We start from the raw sequence: 23,803 nt of genomic DNA on the forward strand, positions 1-23,803 counted from the left end.
CTCCATCGTACTTGCCTTTCATAACTTAAACTTTTAAGCCTTGAATTGTATCTTGATATGAACATATATTCAGCTGCTGTAATCTTCTCGCTTGAACATATATTCAGCTGCATCACATCAGTTAAATGAACATATATATGTACAGTGATATTGAGAGAAATCGAGCTTAGCTAAGTGCATGATACATGGCTGTGATTAGTTTCGTGATTAACAGGGAGACGGATCAGATAACTGCCACCTCTCTATATGCAATTGTTATGGACAATCTATAGCAACCAAAATAACTAATGTCGAGCCTTTATTCCTAACTATGAACAATGTAAGTCTGAAATCTGTTTTATTTGTCTATACTATAGTTCCCTCGTACTGCATTCTTGTGTCTTTTGATCTAGTTTTCTTATTTTGATGAGGACGTCAGATAGTTCATAGTAAATTGGCATGTTCTGGCTAATGAACATTTTTTAATATTACTTCTTTGAACAATACGTTTAGTGAAAAAGTCTTTGTTTCTGCCTTCCATCTTCCCTCTTCCTAACCTAGCTATTCTCTTCATCCTCAGCTCTATTGTCACCTGCTTTGACTGTAGGTGGATGCAGTTCCAAAACATTACAATTTCAAACCTGCTTGAATGGTAAACAATTTGGCAGGATCTTCTGTAAAGTGAGTTTATCCACGATGGCCTAGAGCCATCCTATGTCTTGTAATCGTGTAATTTTTTTTCGTAGTTAATACAATTACCTTTTACCAAAAAAAAAAAAAGCAATTCGGCAGGATTGCACAAACTTGATCCCCCAGTTGACTCAGCCAATCTATGGTCATTAATCAATAAAGGCTTTGAATAAGCATTAGAAATTCGTCCTTATTGTTGCTCCTCATTAATTGTAGGGGGAGTTGACCTTGAAGGCTATTTCTTTACAATATCCACCCAAGATTATCCTGCCTTCTTCTCCACCTCCTATGGAGCCATGACTGTAAGCCAATAAAGGCTTTGAAGAAGCATTAGAGATCCCCATTGTATTATCCTTACCCTAGTTTGGCCTGCAAGACCGTTTGTGAGTCTAGAGTCCAATTGCAACTCACACCGCTGCCTCCCGCAACCCCTATGCTGCCTATATGCCACCATAATAGCCTGATTACTCACCTCTCTACCTGTCCCTTGTTGTTTGTCACCCCTGCTGCCTCCCATCAGTCCCTGCTGCTTGACCTAGTGAGTGTTGAAGAGAAGCTGAGGCACGCACTTCTTTTTTATCAGCTCCTCAAGACAGAGAGAGGTTGTGCACACCATTGGGGAGAGGACCCTCCTATCTTGGGGGAGGCTCTTGGCACATCTAGCTTCTATGGTGGGGGAGTAATATGCCTTTCAGGAACTGCCAGCCCATATACAAAGACAAAGACTTCAAGGTATCAGGGGGGTCAGAGTTATAATGGAGAGCATCAGGGAGGCCTTGCCCCTTGAATGGAGAAATGACATAGTGACAGATCAGACATGGATAGGGCTCTTTACTAGAGAAGAGATCCTTCTTTCAGTGGTAGCCACCAGTGGAGAGAGTGTGTTTACTTTTTCAGTAGAGATGGATTGCAGACTTAGGTGAGAGGATCTAGATCAGTTAGAGTTCAGAGGATGCTCTTGACAAAGGATTAGAGTTGTGGCTCATCGTGATAGGACTTGGTATTTAGACCCAGACCTCTAGACTTGTAAGGAAGATGGATGGAGACATTGGGCATATGGGAGGAGGCTGCTACGGAGGCTTCAGTGGGATCCTGGGGAGTGAGTATGGAGAGATCCATTTGCAGAGATGCCTTAGGATGTCCCCTTCTTTGGCTATACCACTAGTTTGGGGAGGAGAATACAGATGGGCAACCAGAGTGGTGCCAGTTCCAACTGAGCATCGGAATATCCAGGGTATATCACGGACTTTCCTAGTAGACTTCTCGAGGGGATTGGAGGACAACTTTAGACCAAGAAAGATTTCAATCTTTCTTTGGTTACTAGCATACAGGAGTTTAGCCGTTGGTACATGGCTTGGCTATGGTAGAGACCCTATTCCTTACACTAGATGTGGGGATCATGAGAAGACTCAGAGGAAGTGCTTCCAGGTTTGCCCACGGGCTCAAGAGGTCTAGAGGAGAGCCCTCAGAATGGTGTTTCATGGCACTATAGATTCTATGATTGCTACGTGGGGGATACTTGCATGGGCCATTGACAGTGGCCCAGCTTGTGGTTATGAGGATGTACAGGGTGTCAAGAGAGGCAGCTTGTGAGCCTGAATTTTATGCCAGATTTCTCAGACACTATGGACTTAGGGGCATGGTCATAGATGGGAGCTCATAGCTAGCATTATATCTTGGTACATATGGACAACCAAATGTAGCCAAGCTATTGATTTTTTGGACATATCTATTGTAGAGACTCTCTCCCAGGATCTGGATAGAGGCTATACATACTCTTCATGGGAGATGGGAGAGAATACAGGGCAGCTTGGAGACTATGAGGAAGGGGGGAGATGTTTTTCTCAGGACTTGGGACTCTAGCACCTTTTTCCTAAAAGTTTCTGGTTTTAGCTCTCCTGCCCGTCACGTCGCTGTGCCCCAGCCCGCCTGTTCGTTGTGCCCCTGCCCGCCTGTTCGTTGTGCCCCGGCCCGCCCCGTCCCGTTGTTTCGTCGTGCCCCGCCAGTACAGCGCCTTCGCCAGCGACTCCCTCCCTCGCCATCGACAAGAACCACCTGCGCCCATCTTTCTTGCCTTCGCCAGAGCCATTCGCCAGCTCCCTGTGCGCCGCCTGCATCCCCCCTACCCCCCCCGCCCCCCCGCCTATCTTTTTTTCCTCCCTCCCAACCCCCCGCCCCCCGCGTGCTGTCTTGCTGAGAGGCCTGGCCCTCTATCAGGCTGCAACCCACCGCCATCGAAAACAGAAACCCCCCCCCTTTTCGCCATCAACACCCCCCCTTCCCCCTCCAGTTTCTCCCTCCCCCTGCAGCAACTCCCCATGCAGTAGCATAGCAGCGCGATAGGTAGGTTCTCCCAGAAGGGACACGCAATGGAAACCTATGGTCAGACGCCGGTGCACTCACCGAGTACCCCCCAGTCGAACACCTTGCGCGTAGTACTCTCTGAGGAGCAACTCTTAGCCGTCCGAGCTAAAGAGCTGGAGCTAATGGAAACAGCGATTTATGGTCAAGTAGTAGGACATTCCCCAACCAGGGCCTAGCTTCGGGACTGGCTTCACTCCACGCTGTGTATCGGCATAGTACAGATCATGGAGGTGGTCCTATTGGGCCAAGGGATCTTCATGGTCCGCCTCAACTCGGCAGACGCAGCTCGCGAGCTACTCGCTAGTCACCATATGCATCCACGAAGGGGGTCATATACATGGTCCCTTGGTACAGTGGCTTTACTGTGGAGGCGTTTGCACTCCACAACAGGTTTCTTCGGCACTCGGTCACCCTTCTTTTCCCCAGCCTGGCGATTGAGTATCGCCAGTTGGTGGAAGACTTTAGGCGGCTCTTCGGCACTATCCTTCCCGCGTCCTTCGCGGATGCAGTGACAGCTGCAGGGGTCCCAAAGGTATGGGTGGCAGTGAAAGAGGTCAAGAATATCCCACAGTTCCTAGAGATTGAGGTAGGTGGGCACTCCTTTATGCAGCAGGTCATTGTGACTGGGCAACTAGGGCAGTGCCTGCGCTGCCATGACTTTGGGCATCAGGCAGCAGTTTGTACGCGTTTCGGAGCCAAGGCGTCTCCGCCCACAGGTCCACAGGTGGATGCTGACGGTTTCACACGGGTCCAGAGACGACAAAGAGGGAGACAGCAAGGGGGGGCGCAGCCAGCTCCTCAGACCCAGCCTCATCAGCAGGGTGTTGGCGGGCGAGCGGCCCCCTCTCGACAGAGCACTCCACAGCCCCCCCTGTCCTCCCCACCCGACAGGACCGCAGCCCCCCACATTCTCCACATGCACCACAGACTGCCTTGCCTAAGTTCCCACAAGCCCCTCACCCAGCCCCCCACATCCCATCCCCCCCCCCTCCCTCTACTAACCTTGGCCCACATCCCCCCCTTGCCAGGGCCACCATCCCCCCCCAACACTCGCCATGCATCTCTAGCCATCCCACCATATCTCGATTCTCTTCACCCCCATTACTCCCCCTACCGAGCACCCCCCTTGATCCGCACCAAGGTCAAGTAAGCCCCCCCCAGACCCACCCCCCCTCCTCCCACACGAGGTGATGAGCCACACACACCTACCTCCTCTGCACACCAGCAGTCTCCCACCACCCACACAGCCACCAACTCATCCGCACCTGCCACCTGCCATACTTTTCCGAGACAGGCACAGCTACTGCCACAAGAGTTCTTCCGCAGTGGCCCATGTTCCTACCTACGAGTTGCGGAGCGCGGAGAGTTCCCACTACCTCTAGAGGTGGGGATCTTCGTGGTTCGTAAGTCAAGGAGGGGCAAGGTCCACCTATTAGAACCACCGGATGCATAGACAGCCTGAGAGAGTTGTTGAGATCCGCAGGGTCATATTTCAGGAAGAGCCGAGAGCTCCCGCACAGCCAGTTGGACAGCCTACAGCTGCAGCAGATGCTCATGGTCAAGGTGTTGGACAGGCAGCTGGGCGGGCAGCAGAGCCTGCCATGAGACGGGGTCTACTAGAGACAGACGTCCGCCTGATAGATTTCAGCCCTCGATGCATAATATCTTGGTTACAGATGCAGGAGAGCCTTTCACTTATGATGAGGCTATGCGCAGGGGTGATAGTCACTCCTAGGAGAGGGCTATGGAGTCTAAGATAGACTCCTTGCATAAGAATGAGACTTGGGATTTGGTTTCCTTGCCTAAGGGCAAGAAGGCTCTGCCATGCAAGTGGGTGTACAAGCTGAAAAGTACCCCTGGACACCCCAAGCCGGCATACAAGGCTAGATTGGTAGCAAACGGTTTTAAGCAGGAGCATGGTGTGGACTTTGATGAGGTCTTTTCTCCTGTGGTTATAATGACCACCCTATGCTTAGTCTTGGCTTTGGTTGCTCAGCTTGACTTGGATTTATACCAGATGGATGTCAAGACGGCTTTCTTACATGGGGACTTGCATGATGAGATTTATATGGAGCAGCCTAAGGGCTTTGCAGAACCTGGCAGGGAGCACCTAGTATGCAAATTGAAGAAAAGTCTTTATGGCTTGAAGCAAGCACCTAGGGAGTGGTATCATAAGTTTGATGCCTTTATACAGTCACAGGGCTACAGCAGGAGTGCTATGGATCCGTGTCTTTACACGAATAAAGCCCGTGATGGTTCTTTATTGATTTTGGTACTCTATATGGATGATATGCTAATAGTAGGGAAAGCTCATGATGAGCTAGATGCTCTTAAGGCTGAGCTCAAGAAGAGCTTTGAGATGAAAGAAGGACAGGCCACTCACATACTTGGTATGCGCATTACACGCGACAAGCATCAGGGACTCCTCTACTTGTCACAGAGGGAGTACATTCATAAAGTCCTTAAGCGCTTCCGCATGCAGGACGTAAAGCCTATTGGATGTCCATTGCCTTCTTATGTAAAGGTATCACAGGTTGGTTGTCCGCAGACAGATGAGCAGATGGCCAAGATTCGCTATGCATCCGCAGTGGGCAGTCTTATGTATGCCATGATAGCCACTCGTCCAGATATTGCCTTTGCAGTTGGTGTTATGGCACGCTATATGGCTACACCTGGCAAGAAGCATTGGGATGCCGTGAAGGGTATCATGAGGTACTTGAAGGGCACTGCAGATATGTGCATATGCTATGGCAGCCAGGATACAGGAGTCGTAGGGTACACTGACTCTGATTATGCAGGACATGCAGATAGTAGGAAGTCCACTTCCGGCTATGTATTCACATATGCTGGAGGTGCTATTTCTTGGATGTCTAGGGTGCAGAAATGCATGGCCCTTTCTACTACAGAGACTGAGTATGTTGCAGCCACTAAGGCTTGCAAGGAGGCCATTTGGTTGGGTCGTTTGGTTGTTGACCTTGGTATTGATGCTATCCCTACACTGCATTCGAATTCTATGAGTGCTATTCAGTTAGCCAAGAATCCGGTCTTCCGTGCGAAGACGAAACACATTGAGGTGAGGTATCACTTCATATGTGGGGTCGTTGAGGACAAGTCTGTTGATCTTGTCAAGATCTCAACTGACCAGAATCCTGCAGATCTGCTCACAAAAAGCCTCTCTACAGAGCGCTTTGCCTTCCTCAGGAGGTTGATGGGCGTGGGATGAGATGATGTCTTTCCTCATCCTGTTGTACATGTGTACATGTTGTATTGTCTTTTTTCTTTTTCTTTTCACTCCTCACTAGGGCAGATTCGCCTTTAAGTGGGAGGTTGTTGGGGGTAAAGGCGCCTCCGCCTAGCCGCCCGTGTATTACTACACTGACAGTCACCGCCACTGCACACTGCAGGTGGCGGGCGCCCGTCACTGTCACTTTATTCTTTATTCTTTTAGTGACAGTTTGAATAAAGGAAGGCCCGGTCACACATTGTGACTGTTGGAGTTCCCATTTCTTGTCTCTCTCTTTCTTGCTCTTGCTCTCCCGCCATAGCTCTCGCGTGCAAGCTTCGATCCTTCTCACCTTTCAAGCATCCCATGTGTCCCAAGCCTTTTGTGCTACTGATCTCTAGGGAAGTGGCTAAGCTAGAGCGGCGCTAAGTAGGCTAAGTGGGCCTTTGACCACATCCTCCTAGAGAAGATGTAGCAAGAGCCACAACTCCATAATGAACTTGTTGACCACTGACATAATCCCAAAGATTCTTTGCTATCAACACATTTTTCATCATAAAAGACCATAGAGAATAGTTGTTGAATACATCACCTTGCTCCTGATTGGCCATGGTAAATGTTATTAATCAAAGAGCACAAGAGCAATACTTCAAGCTATACCAACTTGGAAATTTGAGAATTTCTAGAAATTAAAGCAAGCACCCTGTTGTAATTAGCAAATCTGATCACACTTTGTCAAAAATTGTCTAATGTGCACGCTGTCCAATGCACAAATAGTGCTCAGTAGCACAAGAAGTGCAAAAGCCCCAAAATTTATTGTCCCAAAATGCACAAATTCAGTATATTACAAACTGACATTGATGTATATTTGCCAATGTTTGAGCTAACATCAAAAGCCCCAAATTTTTGGCCCAAAATTCATGAAATCTCTGCAATAAATGTGTCCTAGACACGTCTAAATAAAAAATTAATTATTTTTTTCTTTTTACCTCTTATTTTTTATTTAGCTGAGCTGGACCAGGTTGGCAGACTTGGCAAACTTGGCGGAACAAGTGGTGGCACTGGTGGCTTAGCTGGCAGGGCACTATTGCAAGTCGCAAGTGCAACTAGTTGGAGGGTAGGCAGGCGGCGCAAGCAGGTTGCCCCACACAGGCAGGCTGAGGGAATGGCGGGCAGCGTCAGGATTGGGTTGGAGGTGGCGGCGCAAAGGACTGGAGTGCAGGCAGGCAAGGAAGGAGCACATGGAGCTGGAGGCTAGCAGTGCCTGGGGCAGGTGGTAGCGCTATTGTGGCAGACAGGACTGTGGTGCTTGGTAGTCGGAGCTAGAGATGGACTTGCAGCTGGTGGCAGCTCAGACTGGTAGATTGGTGGCAGCTGCTAGAGCTGAAGACAGCTGATGGCAGTGGAGTTGCTGACACTGGAGGTGGCATCTCAGCTGGTGGTGCTGAATTCTACTGTGATACCAAATGTGAGAGCTAAGAGGATGCACAGAGATCGAAGCTCAGCTGAGAGTACAATTGACAGTGAAGAGTGTGAGAGTGAAGACAGGACTCCCAATGCAATAATCAAAGAGTGTGTTGTGCAAGTACAAAGTACAACCTTAAACCTTAGGGTTTCTAATGTGTGTTCACACTCGAAAAGTGTAAAACACGATAAGTGCCCAAACTGTGTAGCATAGGCACATAAAATAAAAGAGAATAAAGCTGCGGGAAACGACGTCTCGTAAGGAAAGTGAAAAGTGCCCCAATGTCCTACCAAGGATCACCGACACTCCTCTATGAGTGTAGGCACGAGTCAAACCCAACAGGATTCCTCCACAAGAGGCACAGCAGTAAAAAAGACAGGGTATAGCCAATATTACATCAGGATTAACAGGTCGTCTGCTGCAAAATAGGTGTTGACCAGCAATTAGACAGTTTGTCTTGTGTGTAAAAGGGGCTGAATAGGTAAAACACAAGGTAGAGGAAGCTTCCACAGCCAAAAACACAGGTTACAGCAGCTCAGACCAGCAGCAGGACCTGTAACCAGTGTAAACACAACAGCAATAGCACCATAATTGCATATTCTAGCTGTCTAAGACTATCTGAAAATGTGCAAATGAGTGGAAGTGAGAAAACACAATGCATGAACACTAACACAATGAACAGTGAAGAATAACATAATAACTCAAAAACTGAATGGTGAATGACAAATGGAATCCTTAAATGAAAGCATGAGATGTATGGTACAATACCACACAGGGATGAGAATGCATGATGACCAGCACTGCATCTAGTTTCCTTTTTCTCAAAGAAAAGTAGAAAGTCTATTAACACTCCTTGGAACAAAGTATCCAAAGGCAAAAAGAAAAATACAAAGAGTCCTGTAGAGGACTTCCATATCAAGAAATATGTGACAAGGGGAAGTCTACTACAGAGCTTGAATTAATAGCCAATCTGGAGGTCTATTATACCAAACCATGTGGGTTTGGAAAAGACAAAAAATGCCAAAAGCTTGTGTCCTGAGAAAAGCATCTCTCCTCCTCCTCATAGTCTTGGAACTGCCCTGCATTCTGGAGCAGTGGAGTATATATAGGGATAAGGATGAGATTGGAGACAGTAGGGGAGCCCTAAATGAGCTGCCCAGCTTCTTGTGTGACAAATAACAGTCTAATGAATATGCCTCGAACCCATGCACTATGAGATCAGGGAAGAGGATACAGATGTGAGCAAGATTAGAGCAGTGCTAGTTATAGTGGTGCTGCCCAGCATTGTGATAGATAAAGTTTCTCTTCAGCCTTCCTGAGTGTATTTTGGAGAGGATGGGATGGCAGTTTTAAACCCATGAAAATTTCTCTCTTTATGTGGTTAGTAGCACAAATGAGCTTGGTAGTTAACACTTTGCTTGGTTATGACAGCTTCCTGGTAGCTTGCAATAGAAGTCAATAGATAAAGGAGACACATTCACTATTTCTAGGTCTGCCACAGGGTCCAAGAGGTGTGGGGGAGAGTCCCCTAGGATAGTCTTCCATGGTACAATTCAGAATATGATAGTAGTGACTTGGGGGTTAGTAGCTTGGGTTGTGAATAGAGGCCCCACATGTGGATATGAGGATTTTCAAGCGAGCTTGCCTTTTCTCATTTTTGGCCACCTTTTGGACAGGACCCTCCAAGGGGATGCAAGAAGTGAAGTGAAGGATCCCCTACCGAATTTTTGTTTTTGAGAAAAGAAAAATTCTAGTAACATAACTCGGGGTAAAATACAAAGTATAAGGAACTTATAAATAGTAGCTAAGTACATCACAAATACAGCGGTTGTGTGAGAAACCAATTTGGTGAGCTATATGTTCAGATCATTTGAGGGGTAGTGTGGAAAAAGGTGCCTAAGTCCCCTTGGCTAGATTTCCTGCACTCAAGAGTGGACCTAGGGGTGTTATCACATATGGGAGATGATTGCTAGCATTATTTCTTGGAACTTTGGACTGCGTATTGTAGTCATTCCATATATATATCTACACCTATATATATTTCTAGGTGAAATAATAAGTCTATTAATAACAACTCAAAGAAAACCCCCCGGAGGTAAAATTACAAAGTGCAAAGAACCCTATAGAGAGCATCTAAGTGCATCATAAATACAATGGTAGTGTGAACAATCAATGGGCCATAATACCAGACCATCTGTGTGACTATGCATCTATCCTGCAGGGTAAGACATGAGACCGATGGGGGATTGTATGGTTGACTCGTACCATTTACCAATTTTAGTCCTAGTTATATGATTAGCAGTGAGAGGAAAGGAACCTAAATTAATGTATATTCTGGAAAGTAAGCTCCCTTCCAAGCAAGTGTTTTCTCGTTGGAGCCCTTTTTGTTGGAGAAACATTGCTTCTAGCACAAAAAAGATGGCTCTCATCAACTTAACAGATACAGTCATACAAAAGATTTGCTTCAAAACTTTCCCTGCAGCTAGCAGCCTTGTGTGAACTGCTGCAGCAATCTCTCTTTGTTTGCATTTAGTTGGAGAAAAAAGTTTTGACTGGTGTATTCCTCCACTGCTTTTGGTTGCATTCAATTGGAGCAACAAGTTTGACTGCATCATTATGTGTTTCTTCCGTGTTTTTGATTGTGAAGTAAAAGATCTCCCCTCGACAGAAATGATGATTTTCCACATGCTAAAGAATTATGTATTGTATGCATCAGTGACTCTTTATTTGTTCTGAGAAATTTGTGCCGAACACCATACCTTGATCTGAATGTTTTCTGCACTCACTGTTGTTGACAAGTTTTGACTTCACTTTTCATACTTTTCACCTGTTGAATTGTGTCTTGGGATCAAGCCAACCTGCCTCCTAACACATATTAGCAACTTCTAAAGTATTTCATATCAACTTCAAAATGAAATATGGATACACTTCCATAGCTCACAAGTTAAAGTTCATAGTTTTTTCAATCCCCATTTTTATTCTGAAACTCAGTCCTTCCAATAAGGTTTTGAAGCACAAGTGTCAGTACTGCTTAGGTAAATTGTGTTAGTGTGCATGAATTATCTGAAACTCTGTTTCCAGACTTTTGTGTTTGTATCATCAGAGCGCTCTATATACTCATGGGACTATCGAAGCTGTTTAAATGAATCATCCAGACAAGCGGACTCATTGTTGGCACCAGCAACAGATATTTCAACTGATGTCAAAACATTCGAAATCGATAACCATGTGCGGCTTTCCCCTTGTCAGGTAGCCAGGTCATTTCTTTCCCAGATCATGTGAACTCTTTTTTACTATTTTGCAAAGTGATCATAAATGAAGGTAGAAAACTTGTTATTGCTGTCTTATACATTCTTATGTTAAGTCATGTCAACTCTGTATCTCTCTTTTTTTTTCATAAAATTAATTACTGTGAAAGTACAAGAGTACAAGAGTCTTTTTTTCCCCAGAAGGATAATTGTTTTAATTACCAAAACACAAAATTTAGAAGTACAACACGACTACAAATGCAAAAGGTCTATATCACTGACAAGGGAACCAAAGAAGCTGCAGTGTGCCAAGAAAGCAAATCTTGTGGAGGAAGAATTTCTGCCAGCTCCATGATCTCAAGCTGCCAATGGAGGCCTCTCAAATGGGCAATGTAACTCTATACTCCAAAACCGGAATTAAAAATGAATGCATTCCACATAGTCGGTATGTGCCAACAGCCCCAGAAGTGCAAAAAGTGGAAGAGAACTTTGATATATGGCCTTCTCCCAGCTTCTAACCAAGTTGTAGAGTCTCTGACTCCCAAACCTCCTCCCAAGGACCCATTACTTCAGTGGGATTATGAGATCCTTCCATCGAATGCTCTTGGAGGGACCTTGAAGATTTTCTAGGCTCATGCCTACTGCATTGTTTGCATCTAATTTTATGACAAGGCTTAGTTTGCACAATTATTGTGTTCAGTTCTTTGTTTTGAGTGATATTGATGCTCGTAGTGTATGAGCCATGAGTTGAGGAGGTAGATGCGTTTCACATTGAGTGTAATATGATGTATTGGGTTGGAGTTCGAGCAACACTTCCTTTTCATAGCTACTGAAGTGGTGATTTTGTCTAAACCTATCCAAAAGGGGGTGATTGAAGTGAGTTTATGTCTGAAGAACTTTGTGAGTAGGATGCCTGCATACAATGTGCTTCACATTTACTTTGTGGCATTGTTTTGGTCCCATGCTTGTTTTGATTGTATCAAGAGACTATGCCCAATAAAGCATTTTTATTAGGTTGCAATATTGTGAGATGCCAATTATTTGTAAGTTGATTTTCATCACTTGTTTTGTACTGTGGGTTTTTGGCTCTTTCATTACGAGCGTAAGCATCTTTGAGGCCTTAGTAGCATGGATTGTGATTTCTCATGACCCAAGCAAGCCTTCCCCCATATCACAATCATAGACTCTATTGTGCCATGAAAGGCCATTCTGAGGGCTCTCCTCCAAACATTGTGTGTCCTAGGGTAGTCCCATATGTAGTGTCTATGTTTCTCCTCCAGCTTTCCACATCTAACACAAGGAAATGGATCCCTACCATAACCAACTCAAGTACCAATCGCTAGACTTTTGTGCATTGGTAACCATAGAAAGAGTGAAATCTTTCTAGGTCTAAAGTTATCATCCAATCTCTTCCAGAAGTTAGGTAGGAATGCCAATGAGAAACCCTATCCAATCCAATGCCAAGTCCTATTTGACAACACTCTAATCTTCCTTATCTAAATCCTCCTTCCTAATTTGGTGGTGTATTCAAAAAAGCAAAGATCGTGTATCCTCTTTCCCAATCTGGTGGTGTATCTGAAAAAGGGAACATCCCTTGGTGTCTCTACAAAGGGATCTCTCCAGATCCACTCCATGGGGTCCCATACAAGTCTCTAGAGAGGCCTCCTCTGATATGTCTTTCATATGCCTCTATCTGTGACCCATACAATCATGTTCCTTGTTTTCCATGGGAAAGGAGGGAAACCAAGATTCAAAGCCTCATTACCTGTAAAACTGTGTATGCTGTATAGACATTTTCTTGTGGTTTTCATCCATCACACTTTCACCATCAATTTCATATGTAAGGACATTGATATGATGAATTGTGCAGGGAAAAGGAGATCAAGTGATGGAAAGCATTGACCAAATTTGTTGTATTTGTGCATCAAAAAGGTTCTTAATGGTGGGACGTGACTCGGGTATTCTTCATCGTTTCAACCTTCCAGACCTTACATTGGATAGCACTGATCTTCTGCAATGTAGGCCTCAAGGTGAGGGTATGATGTGTTCACGTATGATTTTAGAACTCTGAAATAGAATATCTTTGGTCAAGAATATTATAGTTCTTATGATTAGGCAACTTTTTCATAGCAATAGCTCATGATATCTTCTAAAATGTTCATGGGCACAATGTGATGCTCTTTCATTTAGGAAACCATACTCATATTAACTTGGCTTGACATGATTAGCATTTCATCAGCAATAGCACCTCCATCCCAACAATAAGCATCTTCTTATTGGCTTAATATAATTGGTATTTCATTACTTGTACCACTTCCATGCCAATCTTAAACATCTGCATGGAAGTCACTATCCTCATTTCTAACAAGAGTTGATCACATGGCAACAATGGATCCTCCCCAAGGCACATGGTAAGGAGTAGTGCCACTAAGGGCAGTGACAACATTGATCTAGTGAAAGGAGCCGAAAGTAAAGAGAGAGTGATGGGATTATTGGAGTGATGGTTGTTGAAAGAGCTTTTGTGATTTCTCAGAAATGGAGTATAAACTGCTTGTAGCTGACGGTACTCATATTCTGCAATATCTTATAGGGAAAAACTAAAACCCTGTCTCGGATGAAGTAGCCCAAAGGAAGATGAGTACAACATTGCCTATTTATTGAATATGAGCAACAACCCATTTTTAGGCTCTCCAATATTGAAGAACCACATGGCAAGATACCTGAGCTTCTCACAACATTACTTAATTTTGTGATGCTTGTATGTAGCCACATCATACTTCATGGCTACCCGTGGACACATGGCTAAGTATGGGGAATGTTGTTGTAATATGTTCATTCCTACTATGAATCTCATCACAAAGTGATGGGGGATCTTGAGTCATTAGGGATAGAGTAGCCACCCTAAAGGGATCATCTCGTCTACCGGCTGTTAGCCACCTTTTTGCGCAGTGAGAAACACTCACATAGGTATAACAGCCAAAGTCACATTAGTGATACTGCTAGGAAAGGGGTGTTTCTGTTGCAATCATTGCTCACAAACCTTACGATAATTACTTGCATAATTCCATGATACACAACTGCCAACTAAGTGCATAATTCCACAATACACAATGCTAAGTGCTGAGAATGGCTATGGACCCCACGTGTGCTTTTTACAGATCCATATGTGACTACTCCCAAGCAATTTTCACTCCAAATATCATAGAAATAGAAAAAACTAAGAAGAGACAAGAGATGTACCTAGAGCTCCAAGAAATGAGGGATGTCTTTCAACAAATACCCCATGTACGTAGCTGAACAAACTAAGATAAAGTAGAGCGCATGATGATGCTCTCTTAGACTGTCAATATTTTGTAACCACCATAGAAACCATCATATTAAAAATTCCTCCGTGAATACAACAAAGCTAGTGTCCCTTCCCCGCGCCCCCCCACCTCCCCCCAATGTCACACCAATGCTCTTATATTTATCTCGCTCCATTGTCAACTACAACAAATGCTTGAGTATGCAGCACAATAGGAAGCCCAAGCCACGGATATTTGTCTCATCCCCTTTTAACAATTCGAACCAAATTTGCAAGAATGATTGCATTGACCTTGGCTGAGTTTCTCCAACAGCTCTCTCTGAATTGATTCTCAAGGTTCTGACTGGTCTGTCAAGTGTCCCAAATATGCCCGTCCAAATCGTGAAGTAGTTGAACAACAGAAAGGAGTTGGATTGGGCAAACAACACCAAGGAGTTGGATGGGGCAATGTAAAAACAGACTGCGTACCTACACTCAAGAAGTTCAGGCAAAACGAGGGAGTAAATTAAACAAGACTGGCACCAACAAAAGGTGCTAAAGATATTAGCAAGAAGATTGTACACTAATGAGCGAGAGTAGACTGTAGGAGAGGAAGTACCACAATAGAAGGCAACAAAAGGTGTAGACCAATGAATAAATGTTAATCGAAAGTTAATTTTATGAGATTGTGTGAAATAACCTTTGTGAAACTATCTTGGGTACTGATTGTGAACTCTAATTTATTATGAGCCATAAGCAGTGACATATTCTTCAGCACTACTGAACAAGCTTAAAATGTCTCCATAAGCATCTTGTCTAAGGCAAAGTTTCTCACTAGCAATACAATGATAAGGAGGGAAGGCAACAAGGCTGTTCTGTAGTTGATCATCAATTCTAGACACTTGTGTTTGTACATATCCTAGTCACCCATTGGAGCGGCCAGCCTGGTATAGCATTTTTCCTTTTGTTCATTCAACTAGCAGAAAATTTCTTCACAAAAGATGATGACTAACCACAATGAACATGGTTTATAAAGTGCTTCAAGTCAATAGTGGTTAACAGATCAAAATTTTCCTGTTTCTCTTTCAACATGGCTTGAAATTGCATTAACTTTGTAGGAATGGAGCTGAATTGCAACTCCACACGGCTAGCTGTGATTGATATGAATGGGATTTTGAAACTCTATGAGTTGACTAGTAACTCACAGAAACAGAAGAAGGTGATTGAGACTATATCTGACAATGTAAGTTCTTTGACAATATTTCAGCATTAGATCATTGGTATTCAAATTGTCATGGAAATCCCAAAATGATGCATTTTAGTCACAAAATTAGTCTAATATAATCTCAAGCTTTTTAAAGTTCAGAAGTTTCTTGTCCTTTGAATAAAGCTCTTTCTCAAAAAACAACTTTAGGGCCACACGAGGTTGGATTGTGCCAATGCATTATTACACAAGCCTAATAGGATCCATAACTAGAAGTCCAAGTAGAAAGAAAGAAAGAAAGATAGATATATTAACATCTACTAAGGCCAAAATCAGCCTATGAGTCATAACCATGCACAATGATGATCGTCACTGAGTATCAAAGTGTGACATACTAAGATGTCATTTGTTATGGCATGATGCAGCCAGAAACATCAGAAACGTTAAGAAATGAAACATTAGAAACATATTTCGTAAGTTTCTTTCAAAAGGGGGTAAAATAAGAAACGTGAGTTTTTTTCGTAGGGATTTTTTATAGTTTTAACTAGGGAAAGAGGTTACAGGTCATGGTTAATGGTGGGGTCATTGAGCCATTCACTCTTGCGTAATCCATCAAACAGGGCTGCACTTTGAGCCCCTTGTTCTTTGCCCTAGCAACCCATCCAATCCTCTCCATGCTATCCCATTTTATGGACACAAGACAATTGGCTGGTCTTTCTCTTCCCTTTGGGTAACACTTTGTGGGCCAATCATTAGTAGATGACACTTTCATGATTCTGAAAGAAGAATGAGATAACCTCCATAGTGCAGTGGATATATGGAATCGCTTTGGATAGGCCTTTTGCCTTCATATTAATGCAACCAAATCCTCTTTCATTAGCTCTACGGAATTGGATATGTAGTGTTTGCAATGGCAAGCTGTGGTGATTCCACGCGACAATGTTGTAAGGTAGTTGGGTTACCCCTTGGGTGTTCATGTTCAATCTAAGCAATTGTTGCAATGGATCTCCCAAAAATTGGAGGCCAAGTTTGTTTACTAGAAATCGTAGTCATTATGGAGAGAGAGATAGAAAGAAAGAAAGAAAGAAAGAAAAGTGGCCTATGAGACCATAAAGAATGAATGATATATTAACACCTACGAAAGGCCAATGTGGCCTATGATACAAAACCAAAGTATATCTTTGTCCAATGTCATCTCATCATGAAAGGGAAAGAAAAATGCATCAAAGAAAAATGCATCCTAGTATAAGGGTAACATCTAAATGTCTCTATATCTAAAAAACTGAATGTATAAAATGTCTAGTTATAGTAGCTTCTCTCTAAATGTCAAGATTAACATATGATCCCAACCATGATGTGATCCAAGGTTGTCTTGCTAATGTATCGAGGGGTGAGTCTCCTGTGTCTCGTAATGATGGCTCTGATCTGATGACTATAGTATGGGTCCCAAAATCGCGGACCCCATGGTCAACAAAGTGCAATAGCCTTGTCTAATGTGACTCCGTGGCATGGAGAAGGGGTAGTCTGGTGAGATGGATTTATGTCTACTGAGCTAATAGTGCCTATGGGGTCTCATCTATGAAAAAAATCCATCATTGCTCTCCACTTGAGTCTCTTTGGGAAAGCTGGCCTCATGTCTTGCAATAGTGCTGCGCCTTTGGAGCTCCATGAGGAAAAGCCCTAGACATCTCTAGTGCTCATACTTTATGACATGTTCAAAGCCCTCATGGAAAAGGCAATGATAGTAGATACCTTCCCTGTATGTCATAGTACATTGTACATCTGCATATGTAGTGCTCCTCCGTCTCAAGCTCTGTGTCATCACAAAGCTAGCATATCCTATCCTTTGCTGGAATATTTGTCCATCTGCATGTCTCTATCCTCAACTAATGGGAGGAGACGTGCATCTATCCAATACAGCCCGCATATTGTGGGAGAGGTGCATGTCCATATACTATAGTCAGACAACAAATCCATCCTTAGAGAGGTGTAGGAAGTGGCTCTAGTAAAACTCCATCTTCAGACCTAGAGGGAGCCGCAGCTAGATCCAAGTTCTCCTTCTCTCAACTCTCAAAACATTGGCCCTAATGACTAAATTTAACTGAGATCAACTAAGAGGGAGTGTAGGACAATCTGGTCTTTAATCAAAGGGCAGGAGATGGTTGATGTCTAGCCCCATGTAAGCTCATCCAAGTGGCCATTTGTGAGTACCAACAATCCCTCTCACCTGCCTGTGCTAGCTGTGTTGGGAAGTCAATGCCAATCTGGGATATTTGGGGCATGGAAGCTCCCATATCTTGTGTCTCTAAAGAGTGCCTCCACAACCATAGGTGCTGCCCCTAGCTTTGCTCTGATGATAGGGAGAGGGGTGGAGGGCTTACTCCTGATCATGCATGATATCATCATCATCAATGGTCCCTCTATGCAGTCCCAACCACCATAATGGTCTCTCCGTGGGCCAATCTGGTTAGTGAGCGGGCTCAATCGTCTATGATATAGGTTGCAACCCTAGACCTCCACTCCATACAAAAGAGTAGGTGTGACTAGTGTGTCAAATAACCATAGTTTAATACAAGGTTCATGATTCTATATATGGGCACACTAGCTCTCAAGGACCCCTAGTGCTACATAGCCTTGCGCCAAACAAGCCTCAACTACCCCCCTCGGTGAAAATTTGGGGCCAAAGAAAGTGATTTCTAGGTATACATATTCTCTCACATGCTCCACTACATTTCCCCCAAATGTGAGTTGATATATAAATCGGGTCACCCATGTTGCCAAGGTGTTGAATACCATGACTTTGGTTTTTCTAAGATTCTCTATGAGATCTCTATCTTTGCAAAAGGTATATAGTGCATCCAAGTGATGTTGTAAGCCCTTTGGTGAGTCTGAAATAAGTACAATATCATATGCATACAATAGTATCGATATTAACACTCCAGCTAGGCTAGCTCTAGCTCCACCTCCTCTATCAATGTAGTCAGACACCTCATCTATGTATAGTCAAAATAGTGTGGGTGAAAGTGGGCATCCCTGTTTTTCTCCTATGGTGCTATCGGTCCTCTTAGACATCCCCCTAGGTGTGTGCATATGGTTTGTCACTTTCTCGTACAATGTATGAATGCCCTAGTATATACCTTCTAGCACTCCAAGCTCTTGCAATCTTTGCATGAAAAGTTCTCGTCTCAAGCTCGGCCCTCCTCAATGATGTCCCCGAGTGTGAAAATATGATCCAATGTGGTGTATACATGCCTAAAACCAGCTTTCCCATGTGTTTTCCTGCCTTGCATCTCAGCCCATGCACTAAACTCATGCTCCAGTATCAATCCATATATCTTAGCCACTGTGTGTGGCCAATCATGATGATCCTATAGTTACTAGGAATCAAAGAGGTTCCACTCTTAAAGAGTGGGAGTATAGTAAGGTCTAACCATTCTTCCATGAATCCCTTACATATTGCTTTGTTGAACATTCCTACCAATATGGGTTCCAGTGTGTCATATGCATGTGAGACATGCTCTGCCACTAGACCATCCTCATCTTGTGCTCTCCCATTCTATAGTTTATAGATCGCCTCTCTAACAATCTTACTAGTAGTGAAGAACGATGAGTACATTGGTTTGTGGGCCTATGGAGATTGTATGGGTGTCTGTCTTGGCACATCATATAACTATCTCCCATAATGGAACCAATGTATAGGGGGCTGTCTCTCACGAAACATTCTCCATGCTCTTTTGCTATCCCATCCCAAAAATAGTTGGTATATCTTTGTCTCTATTTTTGCTAAGTAGTCTCACTTCTTCTTCTGCACTAGGTGTCTAAAGAGCGTCCTTGCTTGGCTATATGTCTAAGTGCCCAAAGCAATCTCTCTCTATAGGTGTGTATGAGTATCCCTGCATTCATCATTATACCATCCATTTTGGGGGGTTGTAGAGCATGGGGGTTTGCACAGGGGCAAGGTGTGTGGGAATGCATACATAGCTGAAGTATATTTGTGTGTTGTGTTTTGGTAGTCTTTTGGCTTTTTATGATTTCTTTGAGTGTGTGTGTGTGTGTCTTTTTCAGAAGGCTTGAAATTTGAAAGATGCTCCAAGGGTGTACCCAAGGTTTGAACTTATACACCCATGTACACACCCACATGCTCAAACCACTTGAGCTACAATCCCATTGGCATTGTTGTGATTTTCACTGGCTAGCCAGAAGGCTTGATGTAAATATTCTCATTAAATTGAAGCTTCTTCACAAAAAGAGAGAGAGTGTGTGTTTGTGTCTAGATTGATTTGCACTATCAATTTGTATTCTTTTCCCAAAGGTTTGCTTAATGGCAATGCTACTAAACCTTTCACTCTTCACATATGTTAGCAGGGTTGTCCTTTGATTCCTTTTTCCTTTCCTCTAGCCACTCATCCAATTTCGACAATGTCGTCTCATCTAGTCACTAATGGTGAGGTGGTTGGTATTCCTCTACCTTCAGCAGAACAATTGGTTGGCCAAGCTTTGGCCGATGATGTTTTAATGTTTCTAAAGGCCAATCCCGATAATATTAAAAGGGATTTGGGTCTGTGATTCAAAGGGATAAGAGTTTTGTAGATGTGGTGTTGGAGTGGCACCCTCAACACTTGTCAATTAGAGTCGTGGTTCCTACTCCATCTGTAGATTCCCTTCCTTGTTCTATTTGGATCCCCTCTGTGCATGGGGGGTATATGATGCAAATAGTCTACTAGAGCACCTTCCAAGGTAGTGCTTCACTTGCAAATTGGTAGGAAACCTTCTTGTGGGCTGTCCCAAGACATATGCTTGAAGAGAGATAAGTTACCTTGTTGCAAGCAACCTTGTTGTTGGCTGTCCCAAGACATGCGAGTAGAGAGATAAGTTACCTCTGAAGTTGTTCCCAAGAGAGGTATGATGAAAGAAGTTTCTTTTCTGCAGCCTTCTTGTAGAAAAAATAAACAAAAAGTCACTCATGAATAACAGGAATTAACCCCATGGAGGACTTTGTCGCCAATGTGCAACTAATTTTCAAAAAAGGTACCTAGAAAAAACACATCCCATGCCCCCCTCCCATTGACCTTGGCCCACAGCCCCCCATTTCCAGGGCCACCAGCATTCCCCCCCCCCAACACCCTTCATGTACCTCCACCCATCCCACCATCCCTCGATCATCCTCCCCCCCACCACCCCCCGTACCGAGCATCCCCCCTGATCCGCACCTAGTTCAGGTGATCCCCCCTAGACCCACCCCCCCTCTTCCCACAGCAGGGGATGAGCCACACACGCCTACATCCTCCTCGCACCAGCAGTCCTCCCCCTCCCATACAGCCACCAGCTCATCCACCCCTGCCGCCCGTCACACTTTCCCGAGACAGGCACACATGTTGCCACAGGAGTTCTTCCGCAGTGGCCCATGGTCCTACTTAAGAGTTGCAAAGCGTGAAGAGTTCCCACTACCTCTAGAGGTGGGGATCTTCGTGGTTCGTAAGTCAAGGAGGGGAATATTGCACATGCCTAAGCTAGCATTGTAGACCTTCAGACTGGTTGTTCATTCAGGCCTTTGTAGTAGACTTCCTCTTTTGTTTTATCTTCATTATCGTAGTATAGGGCTAATTTCATACTTTGCCTCACAGCAATTTTTCCTCAGGCGATTTACTCTCTCTCTCTCAAAAAAAAAGGAGTTTTCTCTTCTTGGAAAAGAATGGCCTTTTTCTTGCTTTACTGATTTGCAAATATCTCAGTTTTGTTTTTTATCAAGGATGTCTTTACTAGTGAGGTACATTAACTGTTTCCTTCTCAAATTTGAAACAGTTAATGTACCTATTCTCAAATTCAGTAAGAAGTGTAACGTGGTGTAAAAGGGTTCTAATTGGAGCTGTTTATCAGGGTGATGGAGGTATTTTCTCTCTCAAATTTGAACGTAAAGATGTATGGAATATGAAATGGGCAGATGACAATAGTGACCTCCTTGCTGTGATGGAGAAATCACGAATGTATATAGTACGTGGAACAGAGCTTGAAGAACCAGTTAGTTGCACTGCATATTTATGCAGTTTTCACAATCTGCAGGTCAAAAGTTAAAAGCTCAAGTTCTTTTAGTAAAAAAACATTGTATCTCAAGTTTTATTTTTCTCATTTTTGGTGTGAGAAAAACAATATGCTTCAGATTGTAGAGCACAACATCACGTTCTTGTTGCTTACATTATTTGGAGCAATAACTTCTATTTGCAGATTCTTCACATAAAAAGAGTAGAGGGAATAGAAAGATATTTGGACTAGATTGCTGTGGTTTATAACTATCGAAAATTGATATCTAGACCATTGGAAGCTAACTCTCTTTACGAAACTAATTAGATAGAGTTTTAAGGCATCATCTGTAAGGTTGGCCATTAACCATGTGATGTTTTAGTCATTTTATGCAGTATTGGGAGTCTCAATGCTTTGCAACTCTGGTATTCTGGGATGACTAATCCCTTTCCTGACTTCAGGAATGAACCCCCAAACTGTTTGAGCAAGTGAGCACGAATTCCACAGATGTTTATTGTTCTCTATGCAAGTCATGTGGAATATGCAATGCACTAAAGAATTTTATCTAGTCATCGGTGTTGTCTACTACCGATATTGCTGTGTGATTCATTATCCAAACTTTATCGGCTTTATTAGTCTTCCATTATCCTACACCAACAAATGAAAAGAAGCATTGGATGTATGTGTAATGATGTCCTTGGAGACCCAATCCAACCATGTCTCTCCTAAAGCCAAAGAGAATATATTCCCCAATCCTACCACTTGCTGCTACACTTTGAAAAACAATTTCTAAGGCACCTTTGTATCATTGGAAATTATTGTGAATGAAGAGTATCATCCTATTGGTTAAGAGAAGCTTGGTTTGGAGTTCCTTGTGGACAGGCTAAGATGGATCGTGCCTTACTTGCAGGATGATTGGACATATTGTAGTAGAATGTCCCAGTACATATTTGTTGGGTATCTCACACGCCTTACTTACGCCTACGCTCATATGGGAGTGTGCGGGTGATCACTAGGACACTGGGGCACTTTTTACTCTCGGTAGGAGAGGTTTTTTCCCCCAGATTATGTGTACTATTTTGTATGTGCTTGTGGTGCACACTTACGGGCACTTACTGTGTTCGGGTGTGAACAGCCCCTTATAACTCTAAGGTATAAGGGTTATCATTTGTACTTTCATTAGACACTCTATTCAGTACTATAGCATTGGGTGTCGTGCTCAACTCTGTCTCTCACTCTCACACTGTCTACTGCACTTCAGCTGCACCTCGATCCTCTCCCATCTGACATTTGGTATCAGAGCTCAGCTCAGAGCAGTCTTCAGTCTGCAGTCTGCAGCCCACTCCAGTTCAGCCAGCCCCCGCCAGTTCTGCCCCAGCCGCCTGTACCTGTGCGTGTCCTGCACAGCGCGCCCTGCCCAGCGCGCCACCTGTACCTGCGTGCTGCCACCTCTGCCCAGCGTGTCCTCTGCCCTGTGTCTGCCCAGCGTGCCCCTTCGCCTGTCAGTCTGCCTGCGCAGCCTCCCTGCGCTGAGCTAGACTGTGCCGTCAGCTCCAGCTGCCAGCGCGCCACCTGTTTCCACCACCCAGTCCTGGGTACCGCCTCCTCTGCCCAGCGTGCGCCCAGTCCTGCCTGCGCGTGTCACTGGACCTGCACGCCTGTACCTGTGCGTCAGTCCGACTGTACCCAGCAGTCATTATCTCGGGAATCGTGCCCGTCGTCAACACGCAGAGGTAACATTCTGCACTTTTCTTTTACACAGGAGTTCGTGCAACAGGTTCAGGTTCAGCATTGGGAAACGTGCTGAACAGCAGGTTCAGTTTTCAGCATTGGGAAACGTGCTGTGTCTGTCTGTGACACATTGAATGCACATTTTGGGGCTTTTGTAACAGACATTTGTGACAGAAATTTTGGGCAGAAAATTTTGGGGCTTTTGATGTTTTAGTGCTGCTGAGCACTAATTGCACCTTGGAAAGCGTGCATCAGTGACAGTTTTTTTTGACAGAGTACCCTTTGCACATTAATTGCAGACTTGTGTTTGCTGCAATTTCTGGAAATTTGCAGATTTCCAGCCCGTACTGCATTGACATTGCTCTATTGCCTTTTGGGAAATAATGGCGAATCAGGGAGGAGATGTATTCACCTATGTGTCCAAGGAAGACCGATTGGATGGGAACAATTATTCCCTTTGGTCTTTCATGATGAAGAATGTATTAGTGGCAAAAAATTTGTGGGATTATGTCAGTGGAGAGGAAGCACGACCGGGAGTTGTGGCTCCCGCTACTCCTCCTCCAGGAGGACGTGCAAGAGGGCAACCTCAGCCCCCTCC

The 23,803-nt window shown here is 44.2% G+C and overlaps 2 protein-coding genes across 2 annotated transcripts in view; both read left to right on the forward strand.

Moving 5' to 3' along the window:
- The window catches only part of LOC148008865 (uncharacterized), a 217,171-nt gene that overhangs the window by 77,703 nt on the left and 115,665 nt on the right, over positions 1-23,803 (forward strand). Inside the window, exons 8-12 of the mRNA XM_087673975.1 lie at positions 215-319; positions 10,803-10,970; positions 12,840-12,999; positions 15,371-15,471; positions 21,334-21,516. Of these exons, the coding sequence (XP_087530101.1) occupies positions 215-319; positions 10,803-10,970; positions 12,840-12,999; positions 15,371-15,471; positions 21,334-21,516 (717 nt within the window). The remainder of the gene's footprint in view (positions 1-214; positions 320-10,802; positions 10,971-12,839; positions 13,000-15,370; positions 15,472-21,333; positions 21,517-23,803) is intronic.
- On the forward strand, positions 21,864-23,443 carry LOC148008866 (uncharacterized). Its single transcript, XM_087673978.1, has 3 exons — positions 21,864-21,899; positions 22,679-23,251; positions 23,289-23,443. Exons 1-3 carry the CDS (start codon positions 21,864-21,866, stop codon positions 23,337-23,339), a joined length of 660 nt encoding a protein of 219 aa, XP_087530104.1. The 3' UTR covers positions 23,340-23,443.

Source organism: Lygodium microphyllum, unplaced genomic scaffold (assembly GCF_053477565.2).
Source record: "Lygodium microphyllum isolate KBCC unplaced genomic scaffold, Lygodium_microphyllum_v1.1.10 scaffold_57, whole genome shotgun sequence".
Taxonomy (NCBI): domain Eukaryota; kingdom Viridiplantae; phylum Streptophyta; class Polypodiopsida; order Schizaeales; family Lygodiaceae; genus Lygodium; species Lygodium microphyllum.